The 26,146-nt window shown below is 32.0% G+C and overlaps 1 protein-coding gene across 1 annotated transcript; it reads right to left on the bottom strand.

Moving 5' to 3' along the window:
• Positions 1–896: 896 nt before the first annotated feature.
• LOC25496956 (golgin candidate 1) lies at positions 897–11,007 on the bottom strand. Its single transcript, XM_013597705.3, has 21 exons — positions 10,602–11,007; positions 8,765–8,845; positions 8,262–8,311; positions 7,561–8,184; positions 7,406–7,468; positions 7,183–7,260; positions 6,878–7,081; positions 5,639–5,695; positions 5,469–5,543; positions 5,318–5,389; positions 4,635–4,697; positions 4,421–4,519; positions 3,084–3,161; positions 2,905–2,973; positions 2,704–2,751; positions 2,528–2,623; positions 2,371–2,447; positions 1,937–1,982; positions 1,754–1,852; positions 1,623–1,667; positions 897–1,492 (listed from the first exon to the last, which is right to left on the bottom strand). Exons 1-21 carry the CDS (start codon positions 10,627–10,629, stop codon positions 1,409–1,411), a joined length of 2,136 nt encoding a protein of 711 aa, XP_013453159.1. The 5' UTR covers positions 10,630–11,007; the 3' UTR covers positions 897–1,408.
• Positions 11,008–26,146: the final 15,139 nt, after the last annotated feature.

The following is a 26,146-nucleotide window of genomic DNA, read 5'->3' as shown; positions in this document are numbered from 1 at the left end:
ACTGCCACCGTGACAAGAGAATGAACAACCATAGTTGTGCGTCTTCTAATAAATTTAACCACAATGTTTGAATTTAAAGCAAGTGTTTGATTGTTCTAAAGATGCTGAAAAATTTAATCACCCTAAAAAATAACGTTCACGAAACCCATTTGTTGAATCCATTTAACAGCTTCAGGAATAATTGATACAAAGCAATAAAATAATGATTTTTTTTGGTGAAAAAATAATGAATTATGATTGAATCTTGATGTAATTGGTCAAAAAATAATGAATTCTGATTGAATCTTGGTGTAAAACTGATTTACACCAACAATATAGGTCCATTCATCTCTTTATAATTTGAGTGTATATTATTATGCAAATGTGACTTTTGTCTAAAACCTTGCATAAAATGCGATGGCTATATCATCATTTGTTGCTTGAAATTGATGGCTATATCATCTCTTTTTCATTTTTAGCTTTATTAAGAAAAACACTTTAAACCTGAAAAATGAAATCAAATTGAATCAAATATTCAATTATCCTTATACTTTACTTTAGAGTCATAATTCTTGGAAAAATTTCATTGTATTTTGAGAACCAAAAGAAAAGTAATAAAGGATACTTGCAGTGAAATCACTAGTTCAAGAGTGATTCATGTTTCAGTCAAGGCAAATCTTACGCAAATCAAACAATTTTCATTCTTATACAATTCAAACATTTTTTTAATTCTCACCATTCTTATGCAATTCCACAAAATTAACTCTAAAGTAATGTTAATTACATTCCCTCAAAACATTCCCCCATCCAAACACACTCTAAAGATATTTCTCATTTTCTCTTTAATGTTCAGACAAATGTTGTTACATACCTACTACTACTTATTTTATGTGAAGAATGAAATAAAAGAACATGAATGGCCCATCACAATAGAAGTTTATTACATTTGCCAAGTTTTGATATTCTCATATATATCTCATAAAGAGCAACATTCAGATTCTCAGGCTAAACAAGTTATCTAGTAAGCGCAACTGTTTCTTTTTTCAAGTGTTGTAAATAACAAAATAATGATATAACCAAAGAAATTTGTATCTACAACATTGTTACTTCCTCCTCAAAATACAAACTTTAGCAGAAGAATAAAAAAACGGACAGAACAAACATATTTTAACAATCGGATTCCAGGGAATGTCTACTCGAGAAAGAGATGCTTCGATCCGTATATTCATCATTCAGTACAACGAAATCTAATTTTCCCAGCTTCAATCTACAGCAGTTTCTCTGACATATGCTTGTCAGTTCCTCTTTTGGTTTGCATACTTGAGTATTTGCTGAACTGTTTATCAAGCCACCCAAACCAGCTGTGCTTTATAAATGTACACTTGAAAATATGTAGTCAGAAATGTCATAAATAGAATATTTAGATAATTCAAGGTAAACTATGGTTTGAAAGTCCCATAGAAAGTCCCATAGATTCTGCAACTTCTCTATCAGCCATACTGTCCGCCTGTACCTACATAATAGAGGATGGAAAATATACAGAGTCAACGAAATTTGATTGAAAAAATATCCGCTGGGATAGGGTTAAGATGGTATAATGTATAAAAAATTGTCGCATGTTGCAATTAAATGAGCATCTTTACCTGAAGGCAATGCAAGAGATACATCAAGAAGAGATGTACAAAGACCTGTTGCAATATCTCAAGGTTAGTGAATTCAAATCCTTCCATGGTGGTTCATGTCAGGAATCAAACAGCTAATTAACTTATCTCACCAAATAGAAAAATAAAAAAACTCGAGCGGTTGGATAACGCCAGAGAAATCTCGTGGCTCTGACTGCCCCTGAATCTAGCAGTTTAACTGCTTTCTGCAACTGCATAAGGCATGCAAAACACATGGTTAAAATTAGTGTTTGATTTGAGAATGAAAATGACATAAAATGTGATGGATGTCATACCTGAATACTTGCACCAGCCAAGTGACGGTGATGCAAAGGAAGAGGCCTGCAATTAGTTACTTCATAAGATCAATTTTCGAAGTCTTCAACCAAAAAGCACAAAATGGCGTAGCATTTTAGAGAGAAAAGACTAGCATATAGAAGAAGCCCAGCAAAGTAATTAAATAGTTTAACAAAGATGTCATAAGCAAATCAAAATTAAACCACATGTAGTAATGAGCAAATTAGAATATGAAGAAAAAATAAGAGATAATTTAATACATGGATGTAAACAAATAAGTTCCAGAAGAGATTAATGCATTTTAATGGGTTTGAAGATACTTCTTTCTCTACTGGCAGTGAACATGACCATTGAGTTAAGTTTATGATTATTTTGATCAAACAAATTAAAGAGAAACAAGATAATTCTAACATAATAATAAGTGAAAACATACTCCAGGGCTTTTATATCAGTCTCATCTTCCCAAGATGACGATGCTCGACGAGAAACTCTACTTCTTTCAGTCTCTGCCTGTTCAACATGAAAACGGCGTCAAGAACCAGGCCAAGTCAAATTAATAATCAAGAGGCAACAGGAGCTTAAACACATACCTGTGCTTCTTTAAGACGCTTAATTTCCTTCTCCAATTGAAACTCTGTAGCAGCTTTTTCGCTGACCATGGTTTCTAATTGTGTTTGTTTGTAGTACTGCATTGAAAATAACACAAATCTATTAAAATTTTGACATCACAAAAACTTGCCTGAAACTTAACCATGCCAGAAATTACCAAAAGATCAGTCAGTTCCCGATAGCGTTTCTCTAACTCTGTATGCTCCTGTTACAAGAACATGATGTTTAGCACAAGTAATGTAAATTTGGGATCTTTATGGACTCAACTCATAAACTTGTAGGAGTTTTACTCAGTACAAAATAATGTTAAAAACATCTATGATCATGAATATTTACAAAGAAACATCAACATTATTACCTGACGTGAATAATGCTCAGCGTCCCTCTTCATGGCAGCCATTTCAACTCTCAACTTTTGTAGTTCAGCCTGAAATGTTGAAACCAAACATGTAATGAATAATATGAATCAAACCTTGATTTATAAGACAGAGGATCATTATCTCCAATAAACTTCATAAGGAAATATTAAAAATATACCTCCAAGGAAGATAATTTGTTTTCAGCTTCCCTCTGACCCTGACGAGCACGCTCCACTTCTTCCTGCCATGCTTGTATCTAAATATACCAAGCTTGCAAGGTTATGATTTCATAAGGATGAATATTTATCACTAATATTATTATGATTGCTACTTCAAAAGTTTGAATACTAATGATACATGCCAATAGCCCAACAAGCCTTTGACCAGTTGGAGCTGGACAAGCTGTGGAAGATTGTAATTTTTGAATAGTATTCATCAGTTATGTCCAGGGAAAACTATGTCCCTTGAAATTTTATGCACACAACACGACTCCTCCTCCCACACTCTTAATATATATATATATATATATATATATATATATATATATATATATATATACGGGGTTTGCTAGGATACACCCACTAGTTTTTATTAAGGTGTGTTTTAGCGAAGATATAACTAAAAAGTTGTTAAATACACCTTAAGGTGAATGTTGCTAAAACACACCTTCTTAAAAAATAAGAGTATGTTAGCAACTCCTATAGGCATTTGCTAGAATACACCCACTTATTTTTTAGAAGGTGTGTTTTAGCAAGTTATAACTAAAAAGTAGTTAAATGCACCTTAAGGTGTAGCTTGCTAAAACACTCCCACATAAAAACTAGTGGGTGTGTTCTAGCAAATCCCTATATATATATATTTTCTTTTTTTTTAAAAGATAAGGTATTATATTTGATATTTCAAAAAGCAGTAATAAAAGTTGTTAGCATGTATTGTATCATATCATGTAATGGATGACCTATTTTTCGAATCATGTATTGTATCATTTTCTGAATCGTTAGACACATGATCAATAAAATATAACTTTTCCAAATAAAAATAACAGTTACAAACATGAGTAAATATATTATACAACACAACAACAACCAAGCCTTATCCCACTAAGTGGGGTCGGCTACATGGATGAAATTATACATAATTTTTTATCACTAAGTGGAGCAAATACATTATACATGAATTTTAAAATAATTCAAGATTCAATTCATAAATAAAAAACCCAGTTATCAATTCAATCCCTAAAAAAACATAATATAATTATACACTAATATTCATCTTCCCCAATACCAATTTCCACTTAGTTCGTCCTCATAATCTAAGCAATGACACTTTTTCGAAGAAAAACAAAAGTGTATATGTCCTCAATTTTCATATACACGGCATATCAATTGTGTTTTGACAATCAATCAAAAGAGTATCGACTATTTAAATTCATATTTGTCAAAAAATCTTTAAAGATGTAAAATTTGAGGCCTAATGAAGATTCAAAACAGCCTACTTAGAAATTTGAGTCTATACCTGAATTACTTGATTTGCTTCTTCTGGTGATTTTTTTTGTTCCCGTCGCAAACGAGCTTCCATATCTTGCAATTCTTGATTTAAAGATGAGCACTCAACCTGATAATAACCGAGGTTGTCATTAAACTTTTCAGTAGATCCATATTTCAAATAGAAATACTAATAAACAGCCTTCATATTAAAAAAGAAACAATTTCACTTCTTTACAAAGTACCTCGAGAAGTGCCACCTTCTGCTCAAGTTCTGTGGCCTTTGCTGTCCTTTCATCTGCTATTCTCTGAAAAAAGAAGAAACTAAAAAAAATCAATGTGTATGTTCAACATTGATGTCTATAACAAATCTACGATCAAAATAGCTTCAAAGGGGGGACCAACACAGCCGTACATGACTTATGCTGGTGAATTTGTTACTATTGTTCATTAATATTTTTTAAAACAGATCAACTACAACAACCAAGTCTTACTAGTTTGTTTAAAATTTAAAATAGCAAGACTCAAATAGCATCACTGATGCCTGTACGATGATCCCAGTTGACAAACTTTAGAAAAAGCTTGAGGGAATGTTGTCAGACTTGTGTAGTAGCATTGATAATAATTTATACTCAGAACTTCCCCCATTTCCTTCTAAAACACTTTTGGTATAAACAAGGATGCCAAATAGTGATATGACCAGCCCCTTGCAGCCTGAAAACTGTGCAGGGCCTGGGTACTACCATCCTAAATACACGAACTGATATTTTCAAATATTTTCTCATGGATAAATTTCCAACTATGCTTAAAATCCAATTATGAGTTTTCTCGGTAATTATATTTGCTATTATGTTATCGGTTACGCTTTTAACATAATTTGTAATAGCATTCCGTTTAAAAGTTTAACAGCAGTAAGTGATGATGTCACCTGTATCCTTGCAAGGGCAGTAGATGACTCAACTGCTCTATGCTCCAATTCCACTTCTCTTTCCATAGAAGCCTGCTCTACAAATCACATAATCATTAAAAAGCAATGTCAAATGCATAAACACAAGAACTAAACAATACAAGTCACGGACCAATTTGGTAGCATTATGTGCAGCGCGCTCCTCTTCTGCTCTTCGCTCAACAGATGCTAGCTCCTCTCTTAGAGCCTGCAAGAGCAACCGTTTTATGTTGCCAAATACTATACATATGATAGGACATAAAAAATTATGGGAATCTTACATGCATCGGAGAACCTGATTACCTGCATCATCCTTGTCTCTGTTAGTTCCCGATTTCTCATCATAGACTCCATGTTTGCCTGATAAGATATAACCAGTGTTACTCATGCCTTAAAAATTATAAATAAAACAGAACATGAATAAAACGAAGCTGTGGACTATGGTACAACAACAAATCCTATATGTCTAAAAAGAAATTGATGAAGAAAACTGAAATATGTAGATTCCCAAGATACTGGATCCTACACACTATAATGGTCCAATATTTTCCCATTTCATCGAGTATAAAGGTTCCCCAAAATCTGCTAAATGTGTAAACTTTAACAGACACCATACACAACAGACACACATTTGCAAATGGATAAATGAAGCCCATAGCTATAACATGTGCATGAAGCTGGTTGTATAATGTTCTGAAGAAATTAGTGGCAGTTATCTTATGGATGATGGAAACAAATTGAATTGGTGACTGACTCTGTTGGTTGTTCAATCTTTGTCTTCTTCAAATTTGGTTCCTTGGCACTTACGAAATAAATGGAGAAATTGCCTTCATATCACTAGGCTATTGAATTTCAAGTCACCTACATTTATTGAGAAGGCGACGCTTGTGTTGATAAAACTAGTGTCTCATGGTTTAGCCATTTCGGATATTGTTGGTGGGATTCTTTACCTGTTTTTATTTGATCCGACTGCTTCAATAATAGGACAGGGATGCCTAATAACTGGTTTGCCTCATTTGCTTTCTCACATGTTGGGTTTGTTTGACACCCGACCCCCCACCCCACACACACACACACATGTTTTTTGCATTCCTCTTCATTATATTTTCCTAATATGTGGGTATGTTGCAAATGATTGTTAGGGGTGTAAACATAGTCAAGATGTCTTGCTCTAATATGATGCCTCTGCATAACTATTCTTTTGCTAAAAAAATGAATAGATGAATATAAATATTTTTTTTAGCAAGCATCAACCCATATCATTCATAGACCAAAACTTTTGGTAGTCCAATAAAAATCTTAATATTCAAAGGTCGACTTGGAGAAGGGATTATTCAAATTTCAAACAATCTGTCAACTAGCCAAGATTATGTATAAAAAAGTAGGACAACAATACTCATGCAACTCAATATGTTTAATAAAGAAAGAAAAAACTTTCACAAGAGTAAATCATATGCTACAAAATTTAGTTCTGGTGGATACAGTAGCTACACAGAGAAAACAAAATATTGCAAGACACACTTCAATAAATTAACTAAGAACCTGCATGGATGCTAGACTTCCTTCTGACAATGCAGCTTGCCTCTTAATTGCTTCCACTGAACTTAGAACTGCCTCAATTTCAGCATTTTTTGCTGCCAAGGCGTCAGCCATATTTGACTCAACTCTTGTAACTTCCTTTTTACTTTCAGACAAATCCCTTTGCAGCTGTTTTATGCTAGCCTCATATGATTTACTCAGCTCTCTCTGCAAGTTTAGAATTAATTACAGGAAGTATTGTTATTTTATTTCAAGCACGTAACAAGACATTCTAGTCGCTTAAACAAGAAACAGCAACAGCATTTCACCTCTGCAGTAAGAAGTTCCTCTAACTGTGCATTTTCGGATTTGTATTCTTGAAGGCGAGATGACAGTCCAGCACAAACCTGAGCAACATTAGAAAATATCATCAGGCATCTATTGGAAGCAATTAGGAAGAAACTCATTTTGACATTCCAGAACTAATCTACAGCTTTTCCCATTTGAAGAGGTCTTAGCTAACAGAAATGGCAGTTTAAACATCATTCTTACCCGAGCTAGCCTTGCCTCTTTAGACTGACCAGTAGATCTAGTTGTTTTGAGCAATCCTTGAGCCTATGTACCAACTAAAAAATTAGTCAGAAGAATTTTTTTTAAAGATGTTATATTAAGTAATGATGAATAAATTTCTCCATAATAAGTTTTACCTCTTCAAGTTGTTCCTGTAGTTTTTTGGGGGAGATGTCGGTTTTATGATCCTCTTGGCTCTTTCGATTCACAATAGGTTCAGCTTTTATATCAGAATCCTTAAGTATTGTATCACTAGTACTAGGAGCTACATCATCAGCCACAGTTTCAGTTTCTTCTTGATCCATATTTTGATTGGATTCCAAATCTACAGCCTTGGTAATTTGGTCAGTACTGGTGGGTTCATGGTTGGGGTCTTTAATTCCTTTGGGAGAAGGAGAAGGATCCACTTCATTAATATCTGAAGCCTTCTCTTTGACGGGCTCATTATTTGGAGAGGTAGTGGTAACATCAACATCAGTATCATTTCCTAAGACCTCCACATCACCTGTGTCGTGTTTAACAGTATCGCTAGCTAGCTTTGTTGACAATGAAGTTCCTAATACAGGTGATACTGCATCAGTCGGTTGCTGCTCCTTTGATTGATTTGTAGAAATGGAATCACTCCCATCATTTTTGGCTACAGGATCAACTTTGTCGCTTGGAGTTGTTACACTTACATCCGATGTTGCTGCTGGAGATTCATTTTTCTCCTTAGTAGTATCACTAATTATAGTTGATGAGTCGGACTGTCCCTTTTGAGCCTGTCAAAATTCAAGAAGACACATTTAATTATAGTTGGATGTGACATTATCTGAGGATAGAAATTCAGTGGCAATACCTTAGGTTTTGATTTCTTTCTCTTGCCTTGAGATCCTTGCCCATTTGAAGCTAATTACAAAAAAGTAGCAATAGAACAAATGTAAGCACTAGTAATACTAGGAGAATATACATAACTTATATCTGAAAAACATAATTCCTTCTGTTATCTCCCAGCCCTCCTTACTAGAACATCTACGGGTTTTGTCTACACATGCCAAAGGTGAGACTCTACCATCTTTTTTAAAGTAGGCGTTACCCTTATTTTCTCTCTAACTATGTAATTCCCAATCTATGGGTTTAAGGACAAACAATACTAGAATCAAGACCTACAACAGAAGAAACCTAAAAATCACGAGTCGTTTTAACTTCAAGAGTTTAATCTTTCAATTATATTGGCAGCACAGCTATACAGGAATGAACCCAGATCTAATTCCAGATTAAGTATTGACTACGAATTGATTGCTAAACAAAGGGGGCAAGAAAAATATTAAAAAAAATAAAAAAAAATAAAAAAATCTAAACCTGGAGATTTGGAATCAGATTGTTCTTCTCCTGTTTCATTAGCAACCAGCTTTGCCCTTCGATCAACAACTTCAAATAAATCTGATCAATCAGGGCCACAAAAAGAAAACATGTCAGAGTCGGAAAGCAACAAAGGTAGGACAAAGAACCATCCAGAGCATCATTGCACACCCTACAGTGAAACAATTCCCCCTCCCTTTCTACTAGACAAAAAACAATAAAAGAGAAAAACAAAATGCACACTTTAAATTAATACATGCTCCTTAGACTAGTACTTAATGAAGTATGCATGAGATTGGAATCCAGACATTCTTGTCAAATAGAGCCTATAGCACCGCGTAGCAAAATTTGGACAAACCATTATTATTCCACAGTGCACAATTTAGTACAAGTGTTGTCATATTGCAGCTATAGAGTCGCTATAGTGTTGTAGCATAGCAGAATTTGAATAAACCACTATTATCTGCGATCCTTGATTAACAACACCTCTAGATTGATCACTTGTAGTCACAATACCATTTATTTTCCCGACAGTGAGTCAAAATCATTGGACCAAAATCGGACCGATCATATTTTAAGCTCAACAAAATCAGATTTTGAAAGAAAATTGGAATACAAGTCGTTTGATCTTTCATCCAACACTGTTCTAATTAACTAACCATAGTAACTAAATAATATTTCAACTACAGAAAGTCTATTTCCACGAGAGAGCAAGTCACTTGGGATGGCCTAATGGTGTTGGTTTGGGACCTTAGAGTGTGCTCTCAAGGGCTCAGGTCCGACTACCCCTCGTGCCAATTTTGGTGGGCTAATTCATACAAAGCCTTTAAATAGGCCCCCCCGCAAGTGGACGGTGTGATAGGAACCCTCAGACTAGTTGGTCACTGGGCTGGATTCCGAGTTTTCAATAAAAAAAAAAATTAAAAATTAACCTTTACCATTTCAATGATTCATTTCATTCCTTCATTTCCAATATAACAGAATCACAAACCATTGCTAAAATTAAGCATAGTTTACATTGCATTAGGCATTAATCAACAATTAAATGATGAATCAAGCATTGAGATCAAAATTTACAACAAGCCATACCCCAACAACTACTAAAGCTAAACACTTTAAGCTATTTCCAATACAACAGAATCACAAACCATTGCCAAAATTAAAGATGATTTTACATTGCATTAAGTATTAATCAACAATTTAATGAATCAATCAAAACTCTGAGATCAAAATTAACAACTAACCATACCACACTAACTACTAAACCTATACACTAAGAACTATCAAAATTAACCGAATCCAGAAAAAAAATCGAATAATGATTGAAATAAGCATTGTTTACATTACATTAATCATTAAGCAACAATTTAAAAATGAATCAAACATTAAGATCAAAATTAACAAACAACATTCCATGCTACATCAACTACTTAAACTAAAACACTAAAAGCTATTAAAATTAATCAAATCTAACTAAGATTGAAATTAAGCATCAATTTACACTACATTGATCAGTAATCAACAATTTAACAATCAATCAAGCTCAAGCATTGCAATAAAAAATTAACAACTACAAAATCTAAACACTAGAAGCTATTAAATTAACCAAATGAAAAAAGAAATTGTTGAATTAAGATTAAAATTAAGCATTAATCATCATTTACACTATATTAATCATTTAATAAACAATTTAACGATGAATCAAGGTCAAGCATTGAGATCAAAATCAACAACTACTAAACCAAAACACTAAACAATCTTGAAAATTAACCGAATCAAAATTGAAATTTACGAATTGAATAAACGAATCAAAGAGAAACGAGATCCGTTACGTTACCTTCAGCAACTTTGAGCCACGACGCCATTGTAACAAAAACGTATCAGATTCGTTTTTATATGAAGAAATGGTTCAGAGCTTCCATTATAAAACGACGTCGCTTTTGTTGAATCAAATCAAACAACATAACACTGTGTCACTATTCTCTTTCTCTTTCTGCTCTGAATTAATCACGTTCCATCGCGAGAAGCAGAAAAAGATAATAAAATAATGAAATGGAAATTAAAGAGTGTGATTTTGAATAAGTGATTATTTCTGGAATCGATTATTTGTGTGTAGTAAATTGCTTCTGTTGTGTTTTCAGGATTCAACCACCGAATTATTGTTAACTTTCCAGAAATGAATGAATCTTTACGCAAACGCGGTTTTCAGGTATCATGTCTTATGTTGTTGGTAAAAAATAAAATAAAAAATAGTGTTAGTGACACAACCATAATTTTTTTTCCCATTTTTATTTATAAGAAATATATATAAAAAAAAAGTACATGTTTTTTATTTTTAAGTTAATATTTAAATTGTTATTTGAAATTCTACCAAAAAAAATTTGTTAATAGAAAAGCTTATAGACAACTTGAGGTTCACTTTTAGAGTATAATATATTTAAGCCTAGTTTGAATAAACAACTTGCTGCTACAAAAGCTTATAGAGATCTTGAGTTTATAGAAGAGTTTGAATTCCAAATCCATAACTAAGCATAGTAACCGTTTCCATTTTCGTTCATGTTTTCTTGGGAATCACTTGTTGGAGAGAGGACCAAGAACAATACAAAGAGTTTAGTTCTTTGGACTGTAGTTAGAATCCAACATATTAATATCATTTTATGCATTAATCAGAACTATTTTGTAGGTTATGTTACTTTCAAAGTTATAAAGAATACAGTCGGAAAGTTAAATATATGTTTTTAGCCTGGTTGAAAGTTAAAAATGTTGTTTTTAGGTTTGGTACAGATAAGTGGTGCTCAAGTCTCTTTCAATGCTTGGGCATTACTTAACGATTTGTTTTGGTAGTTTGTATGACTTTGTACTTGTAAAGTAATTTTTTTAACACACCTTGTATTAGAGGAGTTGCTTTTGGTGATATATATATATATATTCCATTTTTGATTGTTAAAAAAAAAAAATAAATAAAGCCGGAAACATGAGCAGGAGGAAGAACATGGCATATAAAATTGTTTGATTTCAATAGTCCCATACTTATATGTCATCATTATTACATGTCATTTTCCTTCCAAACCTGATGTGTTTCTTCTTGCAACTTTGGAAGAAAAAAAAAGACTATATATTGTATGAAGCAAAATGTTACATCCTATGCACAAAACCCATTTCCGAGCGGTACAACCTCAATTTAGTTAGGATATATATTTTCAAAACTGTAATGAATAATATACTCGGACAGGCACCAGTATGAAAATGTTCAACAAGTTTTCCAACACATAATTATCTTCTCTTTTTTCCACCTTTCCCAGATTTGTTGGAAGGTCCAGCAGTTGCAGTTGTTGTTGATAAACGGTTCATTAGTAATAAATATTTTGGTTAATTGATATTGGAGAGGTTGGGTGGGTTAAAATCTAATATTATTAATTATTTTTTAATCCACTTATACTCTCGGAAATCAATGAATCGAAATAATCAAGTCCCTGATTTTTTTATTTTTTTTTTGTGAAATCAATTTTTTTTTTTTTATATTCTGTTTAAAAGTATTGGCACTACAAATTGATGGTGGATCTTGTCTAAAATATTAATATTAGTGGCTGTGAGAGATATTAATTAAAATATTATCATTGTTGTTGTGAATTTGAACAAATAATCACATCAATAAAACCAGATGTGTGGAACAAAGGAAGTAGTAATCGATGAGTAAAGTAGTTTCAAGCAACAACAACAAACATCCCTAGATCTAAGTGTGAAACATCACCACAAACATATTCAAAGCAACAAAGATAAGAGAGAAAGGAAGAAAAACAACACACCAATATTACTTATCCAGTTTAGTCCAAAATGATCTACTATGGGGAAGAGAACAACTCTCTGATCCACTATGATAAGAATTATACAAAGAGGTTACAAGAAATTAGTTTAAAAACTCATAAAGAACAAAACCTAATTTTCCCCCATTTTTTAGGTCACACACACTCCTAAATGAATCCTAAGAGAAAACACTAAAGGGAGCTTTTTCATCATTCCAATAATGAAATCTCACTACAAAGGTGTTTACAAATGTTTCCCAACCTAAGAGAACCTATCACCAAAGCAAAGACACTAAACTCTAAAGTTACTTCCTTTAATTTTTCCGGTTTGTCCGAATGGAAGTCACCTCAAAACATGAAGAACGAAGCCTTGAATAGTGGTCATGTCCTGAGAAATTTCGTGCCCCGATTTGCAGTTCGTACACAGTAGGAATTGACCGTTATCCACAAGATTGTGCTCCGATTTTATACATTCATGCCCCGATTTTTGTCTTATAAAAACTCCCACAGCAATGATTCCTATCATAATTCTATTAATTTATCAAAGATTGCTACTCCATATACTTTCATTTCTATGCTAATCTATAGCACTAATTAGAGGAAGAAAGCTGGTTAGCTGAGAAACTAGAGTTGAGAGACAACATTACACTATATCTCTGGTTTGGAGGATTGCTCATGTTTGAATGCTTTGTTGAATCGTGAAGGTAGATAATTGAAAGACAAGATTCCTTCTTAAAACGTCAATACATGTGTCATTAGCAGCATATGCAGCAGTATTCTTCTGAGATGCCCATTTAGGCGCAGAATAAGAGCTAGAAGAGAATAGTTATAAGCATATATAAAGCCAAGATAATATACTTGTTTTACATATATATGCTAAAGAAACTATCATGTTGGATTGCATCTTTGGATAGAGGACAGGACATTATGAATTCTCAGGAGCTGATCAATCTCAGCAAGGATAACATCCTAGGTTGTTCTTGTCATTTACTTGGATCATATAGTAATGAGAACATGTCCCTGAAATTGCTTGATGCCTCTATCACCATAACATTTTGTGTATTGATATAGAAAGTGGTATCATCTGAAAGCTCCTTTTCATTAACATTAGACTTTCTATCCTCAAATTTTTCCAAAATTTCTCTTTATCTATCACAATCTCTTCCTTAACATAATGTTTCTATGGAGTAATTGGATTTATTTGCAACATTTGATTTCTGGGGAAAGCCTTTGTATTGGAGTGATTGAAGGGTTCAAAATTCTAAAGAATACAATATGCAAATTTGCAAGACTAACACATATATAAATAGTCCCACATCGATAGTTTTGAAACAACCAAGAAGAAGATGTGCATATAAAAGACCCTTGTATACTTATGGGCTTTTGGACTTGCTAATTTATACTGTGTTGTTCACTTAATTGATTACACGGTGCATTAGTTATAATTTTTGTCACTAATTTTTGAATGAATAGTGATATTTGAACAACCATTTTAGATAATTTTTGGTACAATTTCTTTTTTCTCACCTTTCATTGGTCAACAATGGATTGGGGGTTCAAAACTGTCAAAGAATCAAAATATAGGGGGCTGTTTTGTATTTAAATTAGTTAGGGATCCATAACTGCAATTTTTGGAAAAATAGGGGTTTAAAGTGCAATTAAGTCTAAATACGAATATGCATAATAAAAGAAAAGAAGATCAACATATGAAACTTTCGAAGCACATACAAATACATCAAAAAAATTGTGATAAACAAGAGATTACTCAAGAATGGCAATTTCAATGAAATTACAAGTCTGTTTACAACCTACTTTTCATTGACAACAAATTTAATACAACAGAATACTGTAAATTTTGTATCTATATTATTGTTCAAGGCAATACAAAACAAAGGATAAACCCTTGTCTTTCCAATGACCCGATTCGTTCTTAATTAAGAGGAAATTGAAAGGAACGGGATCCATTGTCATTTCTGATTTCTAACTTTCCAATGTATCTGAATTTGGTTAGTACTCACGGGATTGGTGGTTGGGGTCTTGAAAAATAGAATATACAATTAATTTTCGACTTTTAGTGATGAACTGAACCTCTAATTATTTTCTAAAAAAATTAAATACCTTTGCCTTTAATTTTTTATTCAATATTCTCCCATGAAAAGTATGTTGTTTTTTCTAGCCTTCTTTTATACAAGTTCTAATTACGTTATTTTTTTTTTTTACGCAAAAAGGTTTATTAACTGACCTTTATCCTTAAGGTTATATGAATCAGTGCATTGTATTCCTTAGGTCACCTAGATTTTATAGATAAATTAGTCTCTAATGATTGTTAGTACCTCAGATTGGGAGAATTGCATTTACTTTCATAACTATTGAATTGCATCTTTGATATATTTGAATGCTTCAAGCAGTATTCTTTGTTCTAACTGGTAGTGTCTTTGCAACATGACAAACATATCGATAAATGAAACTATACTGTGCTGCCAAAAAATCGAGAATATGCTTCTCACGTCGTCGTCGTTCTTTAATTCTAGATGACTGAACGTTATTATCCCATCGTCCAACGTTGGACGTTCATACCAAATGTATTTCACCTTCCTTATATCTCCGGGGTTGATTCCTTAGTTGATTTCCTCTAGTTGATCGTTGAGACCTCTTAACGTGACATTAATGTACCGAACCATGAACATATGAGGATTTCTACCGTTGAAGCGTATGCTAACACTGAACAAATCGGTCATTGTTTCAAACTTACCTACATCATAAAAAATTAAACAATCAATGAAAAACTCATTCAAACATTTCATCAAACACTTGAAGTGCAAAATAAATATAAACCCTAAATTTGCAACAACTTATACTGCACTTTACTACATGAATTTTTAAATATCCAATTGTATAGTAGTCAATTTACTATGCCAAAGCCTACACTTACAACATTTCTAAGCTAATCTATAGCAATACTTAGAGGATATAGCGAAAGTTTTGTAATTATAGTTCAAAACCCATTTAGGGTTGGTCTAGTGGTTGGTTTGGGATCTTGGAGTTTACTTCTCCAGAGATCTCAGGTTCGATTCTCTCTGGTGCAAATTTTGGTGAACTAAGTACATACAGAGTTTAAACGGGGCCTCTGCAAGTGGACGGTGGGATTGATCCCCTCGGATTAGTCGATTCTTGGATCGGATATCAAATTTTTTATAAAAAAAAACTAGCCAAGAGACCTTCCATATTGTTTCACTGGTGTAATTGTTTTGCATGTGTTAAATAAACTATACATGTGTAGTATTGAATGTGAAATCAATTATGTTATTTAAAACAGAGTTGTTAGGAAGAATTTTACATTAATAAGCCCTATTACTCATTCCTTTACAATGTTTTCGGATGGCTGATCAGATCAGATGAATTGAAAAAGTCGTTGTAATGAATTCTAAGTTGAGCTGTTTGTCAAAAAAAGAAGAAGTTGAGTTGAGCTAAGCTTATCACATTGTAATGAATTCTAAAATTATTAATAGACTAGATAGATATTTTTAGTTCATACAATTCAGGAGTTATGATATCAAAATTTGAGCTACATAATTGTTCATGTAAGAAATTAGTAATCAAACAATTATGTAAGAAATTAGTATCCTAGTTCTTGCATTAGTAATCATAACTATTTCAATTGTAGTTACACTTCTATTATTCTATGCTATTTCTGATTTCTAACGTCTTCTTCTTTTATTTGATATGTATCTGAATTACATCTCACAGACATTAGAGGAGCATTGGAATAATTTTTGTGTGGTCACAAAAGTTTAAACACTCCTTATTTAGACACACAAAATATACGTTACTTAATGATTTTTAAAAGATATTATTTGATTATTTCTTCATCCATAATGCGTCTATTTTTTTTACGACACAAGAATTACTAAGAGAATTGATGTTCACATTCCTCTCAGAAATCTTGTTTTCTAAATCCAAAATTGAACAAGTTCAAAGTTATAAAGAATAGGATATAAAAATTGTCAAGAGTCCCACATCGAAGGTGCTGAAACAACTAAGAGGAAGATTTTCTTATTAAAAGACAATTGTATGCACAAAAATTAAGCAACTCTATTCAGATCCATTCACATTGTTGTGTCCATTTAACTCTTTGGTGCAATGATTTTTGAAGGTATCAAAGTTGGAAAATTAATTAACTAATTAAATTTTCCATTTTTGATGATGTCAGAAATCAATGCCCTCAATAATGAGTCCCTAATTATTATTTTTTTCTAAGAGCCAACTCAGCAAGTGCAATTTAATGGGAGTTTGAGTCCTACCCCTTTTTTTTTTTTTACCAAAAAAGATTTTTTTATTCAAAACAAACAAATGATTACAAATAAGCTGAAATGATGAATCTTCAATGCAAACCAACGAATAAGTTTTCATCAAATTTGTATTGAGTTGATGTGAATGTGTCAATGTGAACCAACGAACAATGTGACGATGATTAAACACAACACCATCGTACAAGACGACAAACAAACACCATCGTACTACTAAGACAATAAAAACATTAAAAAATCATAAAAAAGAAGAAGCAAATATTTGTTGATAACCACTTATTAAAATAAAGAGAGAGAAAGAAACAGTGAGGGGTGATTTCATGCAATTTTTTTTGCCAAAAACCAACCAATGACACAAAAAGGAGAAAAAGAATTGACAGAAGGTGAGAGGTGGATAACTCTAATTTTCGTCTTAAGTCTCTTATGCATTGACACTTCAATGATTATTTCCCATTCAACTAGTTCAATTATATATTTAAAAAAAAAAATACATTAACCTTTAATTTTTTAAAATAAATATTTTAAAAAATAGATTAAGCTATATCCTTTGTACGTTTGATTTTATTTTAATTCTATCATTTTGTGGAAGACAATAAAGATAATTTGTCGAAGACAATATAAAAAACTCTCTAACAATGACACTTGAGCCAATAGGAGCATACTCCTAATTTGTGGAAGACAATATTAGAACCTTAAAGTAGTATATTAGGACTTATATAGTCAACTTCAACTAACTACTATGTAAGTAACATGTATAATATTAAAGAAGTAGCATATACAAGTCTCCAATGATATTACAAGTCATTAGTAACAATTCACGTGTTGGTATTGTAGGATTGGGGGTGTCAATAGAAATGTATGCTTCTCCTTTAGTTTTTATGGTGAGTCATCTTTTTCTTCCACTCAAATTTTGGGTACAGTTTACTAGAAAAGAAACAAATTAGAAAAAAAGGGGAACATGGTATTCCTTTAAATATCTTCCTTACTAAACCAATATCTTCCTTTCAAATTAGATAATCATAAAAATGTCAACTATGTAGTGTGGATATTTAGAAAGCATCCTGAGTTCAAATCCCAATCACCACGTTCAGCCTAGTTGACTTAAGACTTGTAGAAAACATTCCGTGCAGTTAATTTCATCCAAATATTATGTTTGTTAACGTATTACCAAGAAACAGAAATTTGAAAGGAAAATTTAACTTCATTAAAAATCTTACTTACTGATCTATATCAATAATCAGAGGCTATAGTGATAGTTTTGTGAGCATAGTCAATTACTTTCATTAGTAGCAAAGCAGCTAGCACTGTGGAGTTTGTTTCAACAATCCCATATTGATGGTGCTTAAATAATCAATAGAAAAATTTACCTATAAATGATCCTTACAAACATGCGATCTTAGTAACTGTTTGGACAAAATAATTCACACTGTGATGTCCTCTTAATTTATTAAACTGATAATTAGTATTTTTTTTGGTTAATTGATTTTACTGATAATATATCCAGCTGAAAATTTAGTTTTAAATTAATTTTTCAGCTGGTTGTATATCTCAAAAATCAATGTACTGAATAATCAGAGTATATAATTTTTTTTTTTTTCTATTGAATATAACTCGCTTTTATTTTTATGTTGAATAGAATTGGTTGTATGGAAAATATCAAGAACACTTTCTTTCTAAAACTCTATTAAATGTGAAAATGTAATACATTAGCAGTTGCTTGTGTCACAAGGAAATGAATAGTTACGTAACTAACTACTACCTCTAAATAGTTTCACACCAAATAAAGATCCCTTATCACTGCAACTATCGTAGAGCTTGGTATATATGAGATCCTATGAATATCCTGGACGAGTTGAAAGGACTAGTGCTCCTTTGGATAACCATCTTTAATCAGTTTGAGAGCGAGCAATTAAGGAGTCTGATTCAACCAGAATGTGCTCATGACCTCTAAAGTGGCCCATATCAAACAGGTCCTAATGTAGAAGGAAAAGACAGCCTTGAAATTACCTTCACTACCGCGTATGACACCACCACAGCCAGCAACTCCTCTGTCATTCGCCACAAAATCTGCTGGAGGTTACTTCCTTCTACTATTTACCGGATTTCCATCTCTCATGGCATAAATAGTACTAGCAATGTGCGAAGGAGGGATTCCTCGTGTACATTACATCGCAGAAAATCGTTATCAACACAAGAAACAAGCTGCCCAACACATTTTCTTCTATCATTAATTTAATAAAAACTTTGATGTTAATACCCTATGGCTGCACTGCAATGGTTCAGTTAAAACAATAAATTAACCTTGCCATCTATAAGCTCAACAATTTGAAAGTAAACCTTTTTTTATGTAACATAGCCATAGCTCTATATACTATCTACAAAAATGACTAACTAGTAAATTGTTCAGGAAGTGAAGTTATATAAAAAAATCAAGAAAATCCATATTGCTATAGACTAATTTCTCGGTTTCTCTATACAAAGCCCATCCTAATCTAAAATTTAACAAATTCAAAGTTCTAAAGAATAGAAAATCTCAACACCAAGAAGTAACATGGGCAGGAGGAAGAAGTAACACACTCTGGAGTTTGCTTTGAACAGTCCCACATCGGTGGTCCCTAACAGAATCTGCATAAATTACGTCCTTGTAATTTCAGATTCCTCTCACTTTTGGTCTCTGTAATTTCAGATTCCTCCACTTTTGGTCCCTCATTTTACGTACCATGTATGCAGATTCTGCTTACGTGGTGGAATGAGGGACCAAAAGTGGAAGAATATGAAATTACAAGGACAAAATCTAAATCTTTTTTTTTTTACAGGGACTATAAAACCGGAATTCGCTAATATTACAGGGACGAAAAGATTTATTTAGCCATAAATTAATTTTGAACCGGGAACTGAAAAGTGCCAATGATCGTAATCGTAAGCTGAGCTAAACTAGCTCGACTATAAATTAATTTTACAAGAGCTAGAAATATGAGCAGGGATGAATAACAGGACATACAAGATGGTTTGATGGTAGGGGTCTTTTATTCCTTTGGGAGAAAGAGAAGCATTCTCTTTGACAGGCTCATTATTTGTAGAGGTAGTTGTAACATCACAATATTAGTCTCATCATAACCAAAAAAAAAACTCACCCTTATTAGTGGTAGATTGAACATGTTTTGGTGAGTATTTGGATATGCGTCTGCCTCACATTTCTCGTGTAATGATTTGCTATGAACGTGAATTTTGTGAAGCTATAATTCAAGCTTCTCTCTATACACGCATTTGATGCCTTTTGGACGCAGTTCCTAACAGACTATATTGTAGGCTAATCAAATATAACATACTCTGTACAAGCCATAGTTACCAATATTTGAGAACAAGAGAGTATTATCTGATTGAACTTATGGCTTAAATTTTTGATCAAAATGTAATTAATTTCTTTGTACAGATAAGATAACTAGATTTCAAAGGATTTGGGAAATAAATGAACCTGTCAAAAAATGGTACCTTTCCATTTCAACATTAGTTTGTAACAATATGAATTTCATTTTCTACTTTCAAATACATAATAAATTTTTCTCACTATATGATGCTTTGATAAAAGACTAAGTTTAGCTAATGCTTCTGCCACTTGGTCTGCCTCTCTGCAAATATTGTTCCACATGATCGTGCCTGCGTCGTTATAGATCCTATGAATGTCCTGGACGAGTTGAAAGGACTGGTACTTGCTCCTATGGTCAGCAATCTTTAATCAGCTTGTTATTTTTTCTGTAAAACGGGAGTGATACAAGGTGACACTTTGTCACTTCTTTTCTGTATTGCAGGAGTTTTGAGAAGATGCATTGTTCAGCTTGTGCAAGATTGTACTATTAATTCGATTAAGGGTCCTAGAGGTTCTTATTGTTGAAATTTAGGCCTAACTCATCCAACCAAAACCGACTTCATGGGATTGTGTTAGGCCCAACCATGACTTCTATGACTTATGTCCCCTCCGATCTTTTTAATGTAGATGATGTGATGATTTTTTGCGTGGGTACTTAATCTAACTTAAGAGAGATCTTAAGCAATTATTGATTAATTATGCTAGTGTTTCTGGCCATGTAAAAATAGCAAATCTACTATCTACGTTGTCCACATCAGTAATATCAGAAGAGTCATAATTGTTGAACTTTTGTGTTTCTCTGAGACATGTTTGCATATAAATGTCAAGATTGGAAACAACATTACATTATATCAGTGGTAGGACAGTGGATTTATTTTGTGTAATTGGTCTCAAAAGTGGAATGTTAGAACTTCAGGTTGGAAGAGTTGCATTTAATTTCAAAATTATTGATAGAATTGGAAGGTCCTGGTGCCATGTTTGAATGCCATAAAAAATAGTTACAAACAGTCCCACATTGAAGGTGCTGAAACAACCAGAGGAAGATATACCTATATAAAGATCCTTGTATACACTGAAATTAATTAACTCTTTTAGGGCTTAATAAGTCACGTTGTTCTGTCCACTTAATTCTGTTGTACATTAGTAATAAATTTTGGTGCAATGAATCTTGAATAGGTCCAACATTGAGAGAAATTGATTTTCAATTAATTTTATATTTTTCTATTGTTGAGTCTTTTCAAAAATCAATGTATTGAATAAGGAGTCCCTAATTTTTTTTTGTTTCTTCTTTGGACAGAATCATAGACAATATGATCATATTTAACTTCGCTTAAACACTAAACTCTATTCTATTCCTAATTTCCTATGTAAGATCATTTGAAAAAACAAAAATTTTGTCCTTCAATATAAGACTATCTATGCATTTTTTTTTCTCTCTTTTCAAGTATACATCTTATATCTTGTTAACACTAAATATATCAAGAGCAATGTTATTTGAACAACCTTTTTATGTAACAACTTGTTGGACAACCACATTATACAAAGAAATTTAGGTAGTTGCACAAATATCAAAGCAACAGAGAGAGAAAGTAGAAGAACAATGTGTGTATGAGAGAGAAAGTTGTCACAAAAGTTGTCAAAAAGTGGTTGTTCAAATATCATTTCTCATATATCAATACAATGAGCAATATTTGTAATAGTTGTGATAAGTTTATTGCACCAACAACTTTTCTCTCAATTGGATGGACCGAGGTCTCTGGTTCAAGTCCAGGATGGCCCAGCTGCGCCGAGGACTATTAGAACTTAGAACTTCATAATCGTAGAATTGTATTTAATTACAAAATTATTGGATAGAATTCGAAGATCTAGCAGGTTCCTGCTGCCATGTTTGATTGCTTCAAGAAGTATGCTTTGTTCTATTGTGATGTGCTTACTTTTAATTGTTTTGTATCATCAATAAGGATAGGCCAGGACATTGAGCACATGAAAATAACCTTATAATATCTCGCAACTGGGAAAGGATAAATGATGCAAATGGCTAGATTAAAGTGAATCCAATGCCATAAACAACACTACCATAAATTACATGGTTAGTATAATCTACAGCTTGATTATACTCTTCATTCTGTTAGATGCTTCAGAAAGTATTTTCTGATAGTTCTTCATGCTCATTAGTGTTTATCATATATGTTTCCTCTTCATTCCGTTAAATTAAAATATGACTATTTTAAAAATAATTAATTTCCTTGTTAGAACTTGGAATCAAATAATATTATTAGGATTAAAATTAGCAAATCATATAAATTAGAATTTATTGTGTTTATTCTATATGATATTCTAAATATAGGTGAGTGTCGTGTGATTTATTTTTTTATTTTTTTTTAAAGGAAAATTGGCATTTTTCTACTGTTTCCTACATATTATGTTTCTTACTGTAAAATTATTCTTTGTTTGATATTGTTTCTTGAAGTTATTGTATAACTTTTGTTTCTTTTCTTCTTTGACTTGAGTGTTTAATTAATTTAAATTTGGTAAATAATAAAAAAAGAATGATCTAATCTATTAGCAACCTTGAGTAGTAATGAATGCATATTAGTTAAAATGTATTGAATTTTTTTTCTTTCTGAATTTACATGCTGTAGTACATTAAACAATAAGAATGTCTCTTACGTACCGGTTTCTATACTTAATATATTAAACAATAAGATAAGACTATACGGAAAAATTTACAGGTTAATAAGTTGGATTTAAATATGGTCTCGGGTAGAACATGATGACGTAATTTGATCCATATAGTCAATCCCATTTAATAAGATAAGACCTGGTTGTTGTTGTTGTTGTAGAGGAGCACATCCAATGGATAAATGCTTTATGATTGTAAGATTATGAGTTGTTACTAAATTCTTCTTTTATGTTTCATCTCGACTTAAATATAAAGAAGCGAGAAAAGAGCACTAAAAATAGTCCCATCTTAACTAAAAGAAATGCTATGATTTGCTTATATACTTCAAAATATATAACTTGTTTAAAGTTGAGCTAGAGGTTGTTTGAATGTTCGAAATTGTTCAATCTTCCAACAGTTCTCCTCTTTTCCCCAAATATTTATTATTTTATTTAAGGTTAAATTAAACTTTTAACCCAACAAATTTCATCAATTAAAATGAAAAACATAATAAAAAAGAAATTAAAAATACTAGCATTTGAAGAATGAGAGAATACTTTAATATTCTCGTTGACATTATGGTTTCCACTCATTCTTCCATTCTCATTCAATCCCTCTCCCTTCTATCTTTCCACTCTATTTAGATTGAGAGAACTAAAAAACTAACAGTTTAAAACTTTATAGCATTCTTCACCTACGAATTTTTTTAGAAGAGATTATTATAATATATTTTATTAATAGAAATAAAAAAACAAATGTCCACCATTTAATGTGTCATCAGTTAATCTTTAAAACTTTTAATGAGACATATGTCAAATAATTTGATTCATCTTTTAATGTGACTACGTGTCTTAAGTCAATAATGATTCGTGTTCATAGTTTCTGCCAAAGCTGGTTAGCTTACATAAAGATGCATATCAAAATTAACTCCAATAATCAAAAAGTTCAAAAATAGTGTGATAAACAAAAGTGGAGACAACATTTACATTATATGGAGGTGTTGAGTTTTTTCAATTTTAGCTTTTTGGAGTAGTGGCAGAACAATTGTAAGCCAGGAATTGTAGGACATTTTGTGTATTGATATAGAAAGTGGACAGGATGAGAGAATTGCATTTGATTATGAGCTAACTTTTAATGGTTGGTAATTGGTATCGTCAGAAAGGATAGGCCATATAAAATCTAAACTTGTATGTTATAGTTATAATGAGAACATGTCACTCTAAAAATAACCATATATCATCTCACAACTGAAAAATTATGAATCATTCAATGGCTTGGTAAATTTTCCATGGGTACCTTTGCATCTTTGAGGTACATGCTCCCAATTGAAGGGCACTGCAACATGTTCTATTATTAATCAAACATCTTCTTTTTATAACTTCCAAAGTTCTAAAGCATACTATGTACAAATTGTCAGCACCAAGACATATAAAACAAGAGCAGGAGGAAGAACAAAACATATAAAATAGTTTTGTTTTAATAGTCCCACATCGAAAGTGCTGAAATAACCAAGAGAAGTTTTTACCAATAAAACACCCTTTTATTCATTGTTTGGAGATGTAATAATTGAATAAATGGTCCTCAGAAATAATTTTTGGTTCAATGATTTTTGGCGGAGAAAATGAACAAAAAAAAAATATTGATATTAATTATTCATTGTTTTGTTCGTTTTGTCTTTCAAAAATTTATGTACTGAAATAATTAGTTTCTAAATTTTAGATTATCTCGGGTCGTTCCGTTAAGTCGACTTTTAACCTTGGCCCAAATTTTCTTAGCCAAAATATTCAGATTGATCCTTCCCCATATAATCTTAATATAACTAAAATATTGAGTTTTGTTTGGATCCGGTGTGAATAAAATGTGATGCATTTTGTGAGTAGTAATTTTCAAACAGCATTCTAATGTGAGTCTTCTCCTAAAATTTGTTATTATAATTCATTTGCATGTTATAGTTATACTGAGAACATGTCATTGTTATTATATATAATCAAGGTAAGTATAATCGAAAGGATAAAGGGTGCAATGCTTGATGAAAGTGTCCAATGCCATAAACAACACTACCATAAACTACAAGATAAGTATAATCGAAAGCAATGCCTGTAGATATTAAACAAGACATGAATGTTCTAAAGAATACCATATACAAATTAACAGCATCACCACATATAATAGTCCCATATCGATGGTTTTGAAACAACCAAGAAGAAGATTTATCTATAAATGAACGTTGTATACATACATGTGGGCTTAATAACTGTTTGAACCTAATAAGTCACACTTTATTGTTCACTTCATTGATTAAATGGTTCATTAATTTTTTGTTGAAGGAATTAGTAATAATTTTGGTGCATTAGTTTTTGTAGGAAATTCGGCATTGAAAAATTGATGTTAATAATTATTTGGGTTAATAGTGTTTTACTCCTCTCTAAACTATTTTCGATTTTATCCCCGATAAACTATTTTCTTTGGATTTCGTCATTGTAATTTGAATATTTTTGATCTTGGACCTTCATGAATTTTGACTGTACAAAATCGAAGACATGGCAGGGAGTAAACTGAAATTTGCTCAAATTAACATGGGTAAATTGAAATTTGCTCAAATTACAAGGGGGGTAAACCTAAATTTTCTCAAGTTATAGGAGGTGAAATTTTCCATGAAGGTCCAAAACCAAAAACTCTTCGTATTACAAGGATAAAATTCAAAAAAAATTATTTTACAGGGGAGAAACCATAAATAACCTAAATTACAGGAAGGTAAAGCACTATTAACCCTAATTATTTTTACTATGTCAATTTTTTTTTCAAAAATCAATGTATCAAAATAACTTGAGTTATAATTTTTCTCCTTTCATGTTAAATGGAAATTGTGGTAATTGTCTCTAAGTTTTAACCCAATTGGTGAAAACACATTTTGGAATTCGACTCCTCCACTTTTTTCAGTGAGTTTTTCATAGCTATTTTTTCTACAAAAGAATTATTAATAGGTATTTGTTAATCTGAAGGAAAAAAAAAAAAAAAAGCGGTGATCAAATAGATGGATATGCCACCATATTATCCAAAGAGAAGGGATATTTGATTTTAAAACTAACTTTTCTCTTAACCAAAACATGAATCTTTTGAACCATACCTTCTCTATAAATGTGTCTAATCCTCTATTATGGTGACTATAAAATATCTCTCAGAATTAGGTCTACTCAGTTGTTCGAAACTCGACTCTTATTAATTTGTTATATATAATGAAAA

The sequence above is a fragment of the Medicago truncatula genome, chromosome 6 (genome assembly GCF_003473485.1).
Source record: "Medicago truncatula cultivar Jemalong A17 chromosome 6, MtrunA17r5.0-ANR, whole genome shotgun sequence".
In the NCBI taxonomy this organism is placed as follows: domain Eukaryota; kingdom Viridiplantae; phylum Streptophyta; class Magnoliopsida; order Fabales; family Fabaceae; genus Medicago; species Medicago truncatula.
The sequence above is the reverse complement of the archived record's forward strand: the minus strand, read 5'-3'. Positions and strand labels throughout refer to the sequence as shown.